The following is a 14,786-nucleotide window of genomic DNA, read 5'->3' as shown; positions in this document are numbered from 1 at the left end:
AAAACTACAATGTGAAAAATAGAATTCAAATTTTATTAAGTTCAACGGAAACACAAAACAATAAAATTAGTTTAGAATGAGATTGACCACTGCAATGTGATATGAAACTCAACACGAAGATATCTGCTCCAATGAGTATATATATATATATATATATATATTTATTATTTATGCTAATTTTTGCTAGAAGATATATAAAAATACAATTTTTCATTTCATTATTTTTAGCGAACACTTTGCCACATTTCAATACTCGAAGAATGTCTAATTTCAAGATTACAGAGATGGAAGGAGATCTCTTCAGTGCTCCAGATTTGTATTCATTAGCCCACTGTGTGGCAGCTGACTTTGGAATGGGAGCTGGTATCGCTGTGAAGTTTAAGCAACTCTATGGGGGAGTTAATGAACTACTCGCACAAGCTGTTCAAACCGGAGGTGTTGCTGTACTTAAAGACAATAAGAGATTCATATATTCTTTGGTAACTAAAGACCAAAGTTGGGACAAACCAACCTATAGTAGTTTACGAAGTTCACTGGAAGAAATGCGTAAACACTTGGTATGAATATATGCATACAGTGAATCAATAAAGTATTTTGCTTCTTGTCAATAATTACAACATTTTATATAAACGCCTACCCTAACTGAAGGAAGATACGTGAAGTATTTTTGATGTAATATATATATATATTATTTATGCTAATTTTTGCTAGAAGATATATAAAAATACAATTTTTCATTTCATTATTTTTAGCGAACTCTTTGCCACATTTCAATACTCGAAGAATGTCTAATTTCAAGATTACAGAGATGGAAGGAGATCTCTTCAGTGCTCCAGATTTGTATTCATTAGCCCACTGTGTGGCAGCTGACTTTGGAATGGGAGCTGGTATCGCTGTGAAGTTTAAGCAACTCTATGGGGGAGTTAATGAACTACTCGCACAAGCTGTTCAAACCGGAGGTGTTGCTGTACTTAAAGACAATAAGAGATTCATATATTATTTGGTAACTAAAGACCAAAGTTGGGACAAACCAACCTATAGTAGTTTACGAAGTTCACTGGAAGAAATGCGTAAACACTTGGTATGAATATATGCATACAGTGAATCAATAAAGTATTTTGCTTCTTGTCAATAATTACAACATTTTATATAAACGCCTAGCCTAACTGAAGGAAGATACGTGAAGTATTTTTGATGTAATACATTCGATGGTATGCTCACTTTTATTTCCTATAATAAAAATACGGAAGACTTTTTCATTATCAATATACAGAAAAAAAAACACAACAAAAACTCAAACAAATTGATATCAAAAAAATATTTTACTTTGTGTTATATATCATTTATAATATATCATCCAATGCTTTACGTCGTTTTCATGTCGAAACATAGACTAATTTTTTGAACACGAGATGATTTTTTCAACACAAAAAGATACACCGACATGAAATAAAGCTCAGGAAACAGCGTTAGGCGCATAGATATTGAAATTGTATAAATTTCTACAAGAAGCAAAGTGCTTATTTGAATCACGAACTTGTTTTTTATTGAATAACTACCAGTTAATATTTACAGAAATCCAACAATGTTGAAAAGTTAGCCATGCCACGTATAGGATGCGGTATTGATGGCCTCGAATGGGATAAAGTAAATGCAGAACTAATCGAAGTTTTTAAAAATGAAAATGTACAAATCGTGGTATACAACTTTGTACCAAAGTAGGAAATAAAATACAATTTTGATATATGTGATTTTATTTATTTAGAAATTGATGTAGGTGAATAATTGAAAATTACGATGCTTACGGGATCATTGGAAAATACCTCTTCAATTAAATCTTTAACTTTGTGCCACGTCAATCCATCCAATCCACAGCCAATCCTTGGCATTGCCAGTTTAGTCACGTCGTGCTCGATCTAACAACATTTTTATTTATATATGTTAAATAATAAATTGTATTAGAATATAATTGTACTTGCCATGTGATTTCTCATAGATACTAATGAGCTGTGTAATAATTGATATGTCGGTTTTCCCCAGCTGGTTTCCTTAGTAACTAAATTGTAAATATATCTTGAATTATGAGGTAAAATGGCCACTCCTCCTGGTTTAACGTTTTGTTTTTGTAAAAGTGAAATACTTCCAAATTTACTCCTTTAATTAAACAGAAAATATTTTACAAATTTATAACAGATGTTCATTTTAGTCATTTTAAAAAAGTAAAAGTCGAAATATATGATTAATACAATAGCGGTATGCAAAACAGAAGCAAATAAAACTTAATATGAGCTAATATACTATCGACAACCATATTTGCAATGAATAAATTTTTTTCTGCCTAAAGTTTGAAATTAAAATTTTTACTTATTTATTATTTCAATTATGAAAGACTGGGCATTTGTCTTTCGACCTGAAGGATTGTGGCTACTCTAGGGGAAGTCAAAGGGATGGTAATCTACTTTAAAATTATAATATTAGATATAACAAAAACAAAATAATATAATAACGAAATTTCATTGCATTATTAAATATAGTAACTTAAATATATGTATAGAGGGATATGGGTTTCTAAAATATGTATATATATCCGTTATAAAACCTAATTAAAATACAATTAATACACAATCCAGTTTTTATACCCTTCACCACACTGTGGTACATGGTATTATGTCTTTGTGCATATGTTTGTAACAGGCAAAAGGAAACAAGATAGACACATGGTTCCTCTTGAGAATATGCATAGAATCACTTTTTAAGTCGATTTATGCATGTCCGTCCGTCCGTCTGTAGATGTTAAATTGTAAACAAAGTACAGGTCGCATTTATGATCCGATTTGGATGAAATTTGGCACAAGTCACTTATTTGGCCCAAGGACGAACCCTATTGAAATTGGGAAAAATCGGTTCAGATTTAGAAGTAGCTCCCATATATATTTTCGTCCGATTTGTTGTAAGTGGTGCACCAAAGTCCCTGTATATCTTTCGATTTGCACGAAATTTGGCACAGAGTACTGAATTAGGTCCAGAATGATGTGTGGCAAGTTTCGAGAAAATCGGTTCAGATTTAGATATACCTCCCATATATATTTTCGTCCGATTTAAGGTAAATGGGGCACCAAAGTCCCTATATATCTTTCGATTTGCACGAAATTTGGCACAGAGTACTGAATTAGGTCCAAAATGATGTGTGCCAAGAAAATCGGTTCAGATTTAGATATAGCTCCCATATATAGTTTCGTCCGATTTACGGTAAATGGTGCATCAAAGTCGCTGTATGGCATTCGATTTGCTCGAAATTTGACAAAGAGTACTGAATTAGGTCCAGAATGATGTGTGCCAAGTTTCGAGAAAATCGGTTCAGAGTTAGGTATAACTCCCATATATAGTTTTGCCCGATTTTATGTAAATAGTGCTCCAAAGTCCTTATATACCTTTCGATTTGCATGAAATTTGACATAGAGTACTAAATTAGGTCCAGAATGATGTGTGCCAAGTTTCGAGAAAATCTGTTCAGATTTAGATATAACTTCCATATATAGTTTTGTCCGATTTTATGTAAATGGTGCACCAAAGTCCCTATATATCCTTCGATTTGCACGAAATGTGTATTTATAAGTAAATGAAGAACTCAAGATGTGGCCGAATGCAAAAAACATATTGAAATAAGTGTAACCTAACATGTGACAAGTTTCGATGAAATCGGTTTAGATTTTGATATTTTGATTTAAATTTATTTACATAATTTTGTCCTATTGTAAGAAGCAACTCTATATGTGACCAAAATTTAGTATATGTTGCAGAATAACATGTTTAATTTCATGTTAATGGTCCTTCAAAAATGCGACGTCTTTTAGGATTCCATCTGATGAATATACCCAAAGTGGTGAAGGGTATCATATATTCGGCCCCGACCGACTTTACTACTTTCCTTATTGGTTGTTTTTGATTAATTGGATAATGTCTATCAAAATCAAGAGGGAGAGATGATAAACTACTCAATACCATATTACAACATTTCTAACGGTTGAATGGCAAAATTGTATATTTGAATTGTATGTATTTCTACAAATACAATCAAAATTGTCTTGGCAACCCTGTCGTGAATGTTCACTAATTTTGTGGTGCTCTGTGCTCGTTTAAAAAATATTTAATTTCTAACAATATAATCTGTGTTTTTGTGGTAACGGTGTTTAAAAGTGTTGTGAAATAATTTTTGTGCATTTTGATATAATTGGAAGTGTGAAATATAACATATTTTTCCTAATATTAATTAATCTTTTTAATTCTTATTGGCATTTTGATTCCATTCCCAATTTGTTCCTTTGTTGCATTAGCTTATATTGTTGTTGTAACATTTCTTTTATTTTTATTTTGTTTTGTTATTTTGACATCTCAAAACAGAGTTGCCAAATTGTGTGTTTCATAAGAAATTCAAGGGATAGAAATTCCAGTAAATTCATAAATTATTTAAAAAAAAAATAATAATAATAAAAATAATAATTTTTAAAAATGGTTTGTCCTTACGAGTTATGTAATATTTCCGTAGATGATGAGTTGTGTGTCACTTGCTGGTTTTGCCTTAATCAATGGCACGTTAAATGTGCTCGAATTAATGCAAAAGTAGTGGACACAATTAGGGATAATGTTGGTGTCCGTTGGTGCTGTGTCCATTGTCGAAAACTTTCAGCTGACTTTTATAACTTTGTAAAAGACTTGCAGTCGGAGCTTAGTTCGATGAAAAAGGAATTTACATCGTTATCAAAACGATTTGAGAATTTTTCGAATTTGTTCGACAAGTACCAAGAGCTTGATGAATTTGTATCATCACCGTCTGTGTCTGGGCAGAAACGTAAAAGGTCTGCGAAAAAGGCTCCCAATAAAGTCGTGCCTAGTCGCAAACCCACAGTTTCTGTTGGGAATACAGTGCCACAATCACCTTCCGTCAATATCACAGATACAACGGAAACTGATTGTGTCCAGACATATGCTAGTGTTGCGTCACATTCGGCCTCGGAAATCGTTAAGGATGTAAATGAAGTGATTAATCCAAAATCTGTGAGTATAAGTAGTGCTAGTCTGGAAAAGACTTCAAAACCTACTCACGGAAATCGGGAATCATCAGCTCAATCATCTAATGCGTCTTCCGTAGCTGGCACTAGCAATTCCCTCCAACCTGGTCAGATACCTCGGCTGAGGATATAAATTATTATATAAAATCAAAAATCGATGGAAATTTCTTTCTACGTTGTTATAAGCTCCGGTCTGCTTTCTCAGAAAGTAGATCATCTTTTAAAATCGTAGTAGAAGAAAGTATGTTTCATCGACTAATTTCGAGAGAATTTTGGCCTGCTAATGCATTTGTAAAGGAATTTCTGGAAAGATCTGAAAATTTAGCTCATTTGCCTCAGAGGGCTGAAATATTGCCAAAAAACTAAATATGTTTCTCAATGTTTGCTATCAGAATGTAAGAGGGTTAAACACAAAATTAACTCGATTATTCTCTGATAGCCTTGGGTTTAATTATGATGTTATAGTATTTTCTGAAACTTGGTTAAAACCATCCGTGTTAAATAGTGAAATTTTGTGTTCTAGATATCAAATATTTAGAAAAGATAGAGTTCTTAAAAAAGGTGGTGGCGTCCTTATTGCAGTTGATGCCAAATATTCCACTAATTTAATTGAATTAAACTGTTTTGATATCGAATTTATTTGCATATCCATTGAATTAGAAAATTTTAAATTATTTGTGACTTGCTCATACATTCCTCCCTCATCGCAACTTGATATTTATAATCAGCATTTGTTAGCAATAAATTCAATCACTAACAAAATGAATGACTCTGACAAAATATTAGTTCTCGGCGATTTTAATCTGCCGTCCGTAAAGTGGCTTTCATTGCCAGATTCTGAGGCTCTAACACCTTTGACATCTGATGCAAATGTAAACTTATATACCTTTGAAATTGTAAATCGTTTTAGCGACATAAATCTTTATCAAATAAATAGCGTATCAAATTGTTATGATCGAATTCTAGATCTAGCATTTGTGAATTATACACAATATTTTGAAATTATTAGAATACCTCCAGTATGTACTCCCGAAGATAACTACCATCCTACATTATGCATATCCATGATGCATAATAATTTAGCTACCAACAATTCTTTAATATCATTTAAATCTGTTCCCAATTATAATAAAACTGACTTCCGAAAGCTAAACGCACTTATCTCAAACGTAAATTGGAGCACATTATTTATTTGTAAGAGTCATATTGATCTAGAATTATCAGTATATAAATTTTATGATATCCTAAATAAATTTATTCTAGAATGTGTTCCCATTGTTAGAGTTAGAAACTCGGAACGATATCCATGGGTCACATCTGGCCTTTCAAGTATTAAAAATTATAAAAATAAACTTTTTAAAAAATATAAAAAATCAGGCTCATCTATAGATTATGCTAAATATGCTGTCGCAAGGTCTAAATATACGTCAGAGTCCCGAAAACTTTACAATCTTTATTTAAACAAGATTAAACTTAATTTCAAATCCAATCCTAAATCTTTTTATGACTTTGTTAATATAAAAAGAAAAGCTACGTCATAAAAATGTCAGCTGCATTGCCAGGTTCATCGAAGAAAAGAGATTAAGAAATGACACAAAACCTACTAGTTTCTGACTGAAGATATACTCTTTCGGCTAAGTCTATGTTTTGCCTTGCATTGGATATAACGAAGTCTTTCTATAACGAACTAATTTGCCTGGTGCCTATTAGTTCGCTATATCCGTACTCGACTGTATATTAGTTTTTAAAAATGAGGTATGAGGGTCGTACCTAAATTCATGCGTATGCGTACGATTTTATTCACTTCAAAAGTTAAATACACGTATTTCAGTGAATGCTACCCAAATACGCAATGCGTACAAAAATATAATGTTGAAAATTTTCAACATTGACAATGCGTATTTTGAAATTTGTCTTTTTGTAAATTTTAAAAATAAAATGTTTTTTTAATAACTGTTAATATTTTTCGGTTAATCAAGAAAATATTTTCATCCATTTTCGCCACTTTCAATTGACACACAAGTAAATAAGGTCCTTGCGTATTTGGGTAATACGGATGTTCAACAAAACCTATATAGATGAGAAGCATGGCATAATTATATATAAGGTCGGACAGTAAGCACAGGTGAATATAAAGTTCGCTGCCAAATCATATTTTGAAACCTATACAAAAGGACGGAACTACAGAAAAATTCGAAATTGACTTTTTGTTTGATTTTATTCACTTCAAAAGTACGATTTTATTCACTTCAAAAGTTAAATACACGTATTTCAGTGAATGCTACCCAAATACGCAAAAATAATGTTGCAAATTTTCAACATTGACAATACGTATTTTGAAATTGCTCTTTTTTGTAAATTTTAAAAATAAAATGTTTTTTAATAACTGTTAACATTTTTCGGTTAATCAAGAAAATATTTTCATCCATTTTCGCCATTTTCAATTGACACACAAGTAAATAAGGTCCTTGCGTATTTGGGTAATACGGATGTTCAACAAAACCTATAAAGATGAGAAGCATGGCATAATTATGCAAGGTAGTCTCCAAGGTCTTTATAAGGTCGGACAGTAAGCACAGGTGAGTATAAAGTTCGCTGTCAAATCATATTTTGAAACCTATACATACAAAATTATGTCAAAACGAAAATATAAACATTTTGTCAACATTCAATTCAATTTTAATTTACATATCGTCATCATAAATGCAAACGGACGTAACTACAGAAAAATTCGAAATTGACTTTTTGTTTGATTATTGTTCCTCTAATCAAACTACATGTTTAAACAAAAACAGTGATTTAATTAAAGAAATTCAAACGGACGTAACTACAATAGTATGTTTTTATTAATGCAAACGGACGTAACTACTCTCCTGTAAAAACTAAAGCTCTGAACTTATATATGTATGTTTGATATTGAAAATGAGATATATCGGCCTCCACATAGCGGTACCCCACTGGGTGGAAAAGTATGTGCGCTGTACAAATTTTAGTCTCAATCGGATACTTATTCACTTTGTTGTACTACAATTGTGTTGTAATTACGTCCTTTTGTTTCAGAAAATAGCAAGTCAAAAGGACACAACTGACATAAAACCTTTTAAAAAAAAAAAAGATATAATAATTTTTTTTTTTTTCAAAAAATTAATTCGGCTCTTTTCCAGCCATGCTCCATTTTTATAGATTTTATAACGTGTTTTGCTTCTCCTGTATAATTAGAAAAAGTGTAGTTACGTCCGTTTGCATTTATGATGACGATATATTGTTTTTGTAAAACACATTTCTCTTAAAAAATGTTTAAGGGAAAATAAAAACAAGAATTATTCTTCGGAATTTCTTAAATTTAATATTTTTAAGCATAAATAATATCCAAGGAAGTTCAAAAAATAAATTCATTACAAAAGTTTCGGATGAAAATTCATTAATGTTTTTTTTTTTTTTTTTTTTTTTTTTTTGTTTTAACATCAAAAAATGTTAAGAGAACGCATCAACGCTGGTGTTCAAGTCTGTCCAACTATGATTAGATGGCAATACTTCAAAATCAACGTGACAGCTAATCAGAAGTAGGCATTCCTGTTTACCATTTTTACTCGGCTAAATTTCTAAAGTAAAAAGTTTACAAAGAGAACGCCATTTTGTATTGTCCTCTCTTAAATTTGATTCAATGTTTTACCAGTGTTGTGGGTTCAGGAACGGGTTTCGAGTAAAAAGTAGCAAAACTAGTAAAATTAGTAGATTCTTTTAGGTTCTGGAACGGAACTATTATAAACTGTGTTGTGTTTTGGTTGTGTTTATTATTTAAAGGGGAATCAATTAGTTTTCGCCCAAATGGTGCGATATGTGGCTGTATCTTTTCTGGATCAAAAAATATGGGCCCTAGAATCCTATAAAAACAAGGAAAATCGTTTTACATGACAGAATCTCCTTTTTAATAGCATGGTGTTTTTTTGGTGACCGGCCTTTGGCCAGGGATTTAAGACTTTCTCCTATGGACAGATACTAACACCGGCTACGAGACAGAAACTCATTCTAAATAGAATATTGTTTGTGTAGTCGGCCTTCGGCCGGGGGTTTAAGACTTTCTCCTATGGACAGATACTAACATCGGCTACGCGACAGAATCTCTTGTTAAATAGAATAGTTTTTTGGGATGACTGGACTTCACCAACACCAGCTACGCGACAGAAACTCGTTCTAAATAGAATATTTGTTTGTGTTGCCGGCCTTCGGCCGGGGGTTGAAGCTTTCTTCTATGAACAGATACCAACACCGGCTACGCGACAGAATTGCCTTGTTTTTGTAGGGTTCTAAGGCCCATATCTTTTGATCCACAACAGATACAGCCACATATCGCACCATTTTGGAAATATGTAGTCTATCATTTGAGTCAGGGTTGGAGAGGGACTATAATGGACCCAAGTTCGACTTTTAGAGAGTTTTTCAAAAAAATCTGTGACCAACACCCAGGTTTTTTACTATATCTCCAAAACGGTTTGAGATAACTCCATCATAACTTTTAAAATGATACCCATTTTAACCGGATCTGTAGAACCGGATATAACCGGGTACCGTACCCGAACTTTCGGGTCAAATAACCGGGTACGTCCCCCAAGAAAAAAATATATCCCCATAATTAGGGTAAAAATACCTACCTCTGGAAAAAATTTTAGAAAAATCTGATCGTTTTTACTAATTTAGAATTAAGCCGCAGAAGACACTTTGACATGGCTAAAATAATCGTTTCTACACTGTTTTAAACTTCGCCTATCTCCTTTATCTTAAATTGCATTTAAAACTAATTATTTCGAACGTTCCCACGATAGTTGTATTGCTGATTCAAATCTTTTTCCGAACTAATATCATTGTTGCCCCCAAACTGGATTTGATACAACATACGCTATGGTAATAGTAAATTTCGTCCGTAAAACTTACCGAAATTTTACTGCGATGCCTTTCCCCATTCTGAGGTCTGCGGCGACACAGTGAGCCATTGAGTAATCCTCCCCTGCGGAAAACAAATCTCCATATATTTCCTTCAAGGAAAAGCTCATTATTTTAATAAATTAAATAACCAAAATACATTCAAAAGATTTACGCGGGTTCAATTGTGTGAAGTCGTTTGTTTCACAAACGAACTAGTTCACTTGAACGATTCACTGAAAACAATGTGTGAGCTAGGCCAGTTTATGTGGTATTTGGTCCAAATCATGATGCAATAATAAGGTGATGTATCAAAACAAAAACATTTTTGTTGTCTCGATTATCTATCAAATTTTTCCTTATAATATTTCAAAAATTTGGCAGCATTGCACATCGAATTCAAGTAAAATTTAACACTTTGACAGTTAATCAAGACATCAGCTGCTCTAAATGGACTACCTATTCATTGTGCCATGGTCCAAATCATGTTTTTGTTTTGATACATCACCTTATTATTGCATCATGGTCCAAATCAAGGTAGATATGGAGTCTAAACGCAACCATAGAGACTAGAGTCAGCGACAGTCGTTTGTCGTGTGTTTCTTAGAGCCTAAACGCAACCAGAGAGTCACGAGTCAGCGTCATACTTTTTCGCGTGAAAACCAAACGAAAGAGTTGGCGTTAGCGGCACAAAATGTCAATTTTTTGTTTTCATTTTCTGACAGAAAATTTTACGTTGTGCAAACCAAAATCAATTTATTATTTAATAAACAATAATGTCAAGGAACTTGGATAGAATTATTGAAAAATTATTTTTCTTCCATTTTATTATTAATTCGTTAAAAAACGTCCACAACCCTTGAAAATATTTGTTTTTTTTTTAAGCACTGGCATATGTTTTGATATAAATTCCCATTGAAATTTGGTAGCACTGTTGATTTTTACCTAAAATATGGCAACTCAATTGAGAGCAAGAGAGAAATTTTGAGTATGACGCTGAGCAAAAATGAATAAAATCTATTCTAGCGTCATGCCGCTAGACGCGAACGTCAGCCGTCGCGATTTCCCGTTGCCAATAAGAAACACACGGCAAACGACTGTGGCTGACTCTAGACTCTATGATTGCGTTTAGACTCTTATTGGCAACGGGAAATCTCGACGGCTGAGAGTCTAAACGCAACCATAGAGTCTAGAGTCAGCGAGAGTCGTTTGCCGTGTGTTTCTTATTGGCAACGGGAAATCGCGACGGCTGACGTTTGCGTCTAGTGGCATGACGCTAAGAGTCTAAACGCAACCATAGAGTCTAGAGTCAGCGACAGTCGTTTGCCGTGTGTTTCTTAAAGGCAACGGGAAATCGCGACGTCTGACGTTCGCGTCTAGCGGCATGACGCTAGAATAGATTTTATTCATTTTTGCTCAGCGTCATACTCAAAATTTCTCTCTTGTTCTCAATTGAGTTGCCATATTTTAGGTAAAAATCAACAGTGCTACCAAATTTCAATGAGAATTTATATCAAAACATATGACAGTACTGTTAAAAAAGCAAATATTTTCAAAGATTGTGGATGTTTTTTAATGAATTATTAATAAAATGGAAGAAAAATAATTTTTCAATAATTTTATCCAAATTCCTTGACATTATTGTTTATTAAATAATAAATTGATTTTGGTTTGCACAACGTAAAATTTTCTGTCAGAAAATGAAAACAAATAATTGACATTTTGTGCCGCTAACGCTAACTCTTTCGTTTGGTTTTCACGCCGGCGAAAAAGTATGACGCTGACTCGTGACTCTCTGGTTGCGTTTAGACTCTAAAATAGATTTTATTCACTTTTGCTCAGCGTCATACTCAAAATTTCTCTCTTGCTCTCAATTGAGTTGCCATATTTTATGTAAAAATGAACAGTGCTACCAAATTTCAATGAGAATTTATATCAAAACATATGGCAGTGCTGTTAAAAAAACAAATATTTAAGGATTTTTTAACGAATTAATAATAAAATGGAAGAAAAATAATTTTTTCAATAATATTATCCAAGTTCCTTGACATTATTGTTTATTAAATAATAAATTGATTTTGGTTTGCACAACGTAAAATTTTCTGTCGAAAAATGAAAACAAATAATTGACATTTTGTACCGCTAACGCTAACTCTTTCACGCCGGCGAAAAAGTATGACGCTGACTCGTGACTCTCTGGTTGCGTTTAGACTCTGACGTTCACGCCTAGCGGCATGAGAGTCTAAATGCAACCATAGAGTCAGCGACAGTCGTTTGCCGTGTGTTTCTTATTGGCAAGGGGAAATCGCGACGGCTGACGTTTGCGTCTAGTGGCATGACGCTAGAATAGATTTTATTCATTTTTGCTCAGCGTCATACTCAAAATTTCTCTCTTCCATTTTATTTTTAATTTGTTAAAAAAAAACGTCAACAATCTTTGAAAATATTTGTTTTTTTAACAGCACTGCCATATGTTTTGATATAAATTCTCATTGAAATTTGGTAGCACTGTTGATTTTTACATAAAAAATGGCAACTCAATTGAGAGCGAGAGAGAAATTTTGAGTATGACGCTGAGCAAAAATGAATAAAATCTATTCTAGCGTCATGCCGCTAGACGCGAACGTCAGCCGTCGCGATTTCCCGTTGCCAATAAGAAACACACGGCAAACGACTGTCGCTGACTCTAGACTCTATGGTTGCGTTTAGACTCAGAAACACACGGCAAACGACTGTCGCTGACTCTAGACCCTATGGTTGCGTTTAGACTCTAACTCTTTCACTCCGGCGAAAAAGTATGACACTGACTCGTGACTCTCTGGTTGCGTTTAGCCTCATACAAGGTAGCCACATGGGCGAATTTCTACAACAAACATCGGTTGTTGTATTTTGATATGTCAAAAATATTTTACAAAAACAAACAGATTCACAAGATTTTTTTACACAATTTTTTGTAGAAAATGTTAATAAAAGTATTGCCAAACAAGCTATTCGAAATTCGGAGATTTTCATTTATAATATTGTTACGTTCTTGGATTTTGCTTAATCCCGTGAAGACGTTGTTTTATCTCCCGATACAATTCGTACCAAATAAAACGCGGGTTCTTTCTGATTACGATTATTGCAATGATTTTATTCACACGACTTTACTTTGCACTTTACTTTACACGACGGTTTCAATTCGCGATCTGATTCACAACTGACTCACTGCCTTTCCATTCCCTCTATTTATATGAGCCCTGCCTGTCGCTACAGAATTTTCTAGACGATCTGGTAACACCTAGATCACGAACAATCTACCAATGCAACAAACACATTGAGTAACAATAACAACAACAAACTTACTGAGTGAACAATAACAACAACAAACTTGAGTAAACAAACTTACAATAACAACAACACATATACAAAGAAAGATGAATTAAGCGATCATCTATGATGACGTTTAATAAGAATTATACGACAATAACAAAATAGAAAATGAAAGAGGAAATGGAAGGATGTAGAAAAATCTATACAGTGGTTGTTGTTGTGAAGTTATTCAAATAAACTGCGTAGTAGAAATTTACGTTACAATTCAAATTCTTAAATTAACGGAATTCATCTAAATTAACTTAAATCTAAAGTTATATTCGTAACATTGCCCCCCGCTTAAGCCTGTTCGTCCCGAATAGGCACAGTTCCCGTTCCGTAGGGGGTCAGCCGCTCCAAATGTACAACTTTCATCTTCGACCTGGGACTGTCGCTCCTCTGGATGCGATAAACGACGTCATTTATTTTCGTGACAATCTTGTAGGGTCCTTCCCAGTGCGTTTGCAATTTGGGGCATAGTCCTTTCTTTCGTTGTGGGTTGAACAATAGTACCAGTTGCCCTTCTTGAAACCCATCGGTATTTGCCGCTCGATCGTACCTTGCCTTCATGCGGTTGCTAACCATTTTTATTCGATGTCGGACTGCATCGTGGACTTTACTAAAAGAGTTTTGGCTGTCTTCATCTTGGTTCACATCGTCGTTTGGGGTAGCACCGAATATCAAATCGCCAGGTAGCTTTAATTCATTTCCGAACAGAACTTTGGCTGGGGTCCGGGATGTGGAATCATGAATGGCCGATCTATAAGCCAATAAAAACTTCGGAATATGCTCATCCCAGTCTCGTTGGCCACTGTCCACCACTTTCCGTAGATGTTCTTCAAGGGTGCGATTGAATCTTTCCACCATGCCATCTGATTGTGGATGTAGGGGCGTCGTTCTGGTTTTCTTAATTCCGTAGGAGTCACACATTTCCTTGAAGATCGCTGATTCAAAATTCCTACCTTGATCGGAATGAACCTCAGACGGAACACCATAGCGACAAATCCAATTTTTGCTGAACACATCCACAATTGTCCTGGCTTCTTGATTTGGGATAGCATAAACCTCCGGCCATTTACTGAAGTAATCCATGACCACTAAGACATACCGGTTCCCAGAGTCGCTTGTGGGGAACGGTCCAGCTACATCCATTGCGATTCTTTCAAAAGGGGCTCCTGCATGTAGCCTCGACTGCTGCATGTAGCCTCGACTCTTCCGTGTTGGACCTTTAGTTTTTATGCACCTTTCACAATTGGCGATCCAGTCGGCAATGGATTTTTGACAGCCGACCCAGTAGAATCTCTGCTTTACCTTTTCAGCGGTCTTTGCTATGCCAAGATGTCCTCCACTTGGCCCATCGTGAAACTCCGACAAGACATCTCTTATTTTGGAGTCTGGGACGACGATCAAGTTCCGGTGAGATTTACCGTCCTCACTTTCCCATTT

At 34.2% G+C, this 14,786-nt stretch overlaps 2 protein-coding genes across 2 annotated transcripts; one reads left to right on the top strand and one right to left on the bottom strand.

The window, feature by feature from the left end:
- The first annotated feature begins 784 nt into the window (after positions 1 to 784).
- Positions 785 to 1,722, top strand: LOC133327748 (ADP-ribose glycohydrolase OARD1-like). Its single transcript, XM_061536289.1, has 2 exons — positions 785 to 1,081; positions 1,576 to 1,722. Exons 1-2 carry the CDS (start codon positions 785 to 787, stop codon positions 1,720 to 1,722), a joined length of 444 nt encoding a protein of 147 aa, XP_061392273.1.
- Positions 1,723 to 1,757: 35 nt separating this feature from the next.
- LOC133327746 (ADP-ribose glycohydrolase OARD1-like) lies at positions 1,758 to 10,120 on the bottom strand. The gene is made up of 3 exons (XM_061536287.1): positions 10,002 to 10,120; positions 1,980 to 2,154; positions 1,758 to 1,916 (listed from the first exon to the last, which is right to left on the bottom strand). The coding sequence occupies exons 1-3, from the start codon at positions 10,118 to 10,120 to the stop codon at positions 1,758 to 1,760; spliced, it is 453 nt and encodes a 150-aa protein (XP_061392271.1).
- Between the last annotated feature and the right edge of the window lie 4,666 nt (positions 10,121 to 14,786).

The sequence above is a fragment of the Musca vetustissima genome, unplaced genomic scaffold (assembly GCF_032173495.1).
Source record: "Musca vetustissima isolate MV318-11 ecotype Yass unplaced genomic scaffold, APGP_CSIRO_Mvet_v1 utg2303, whole genome shotgun sequence".
NCBI lineage: Eukaryota > Metazoa > Arthropoda > Insecta > Diptera > Muscidae > Musca > Musca vetustissima.
Note: the sequence above shows the minus strand (reverse complement) of the source record. Positions and strands in the feature narration are given on the sequence as shown.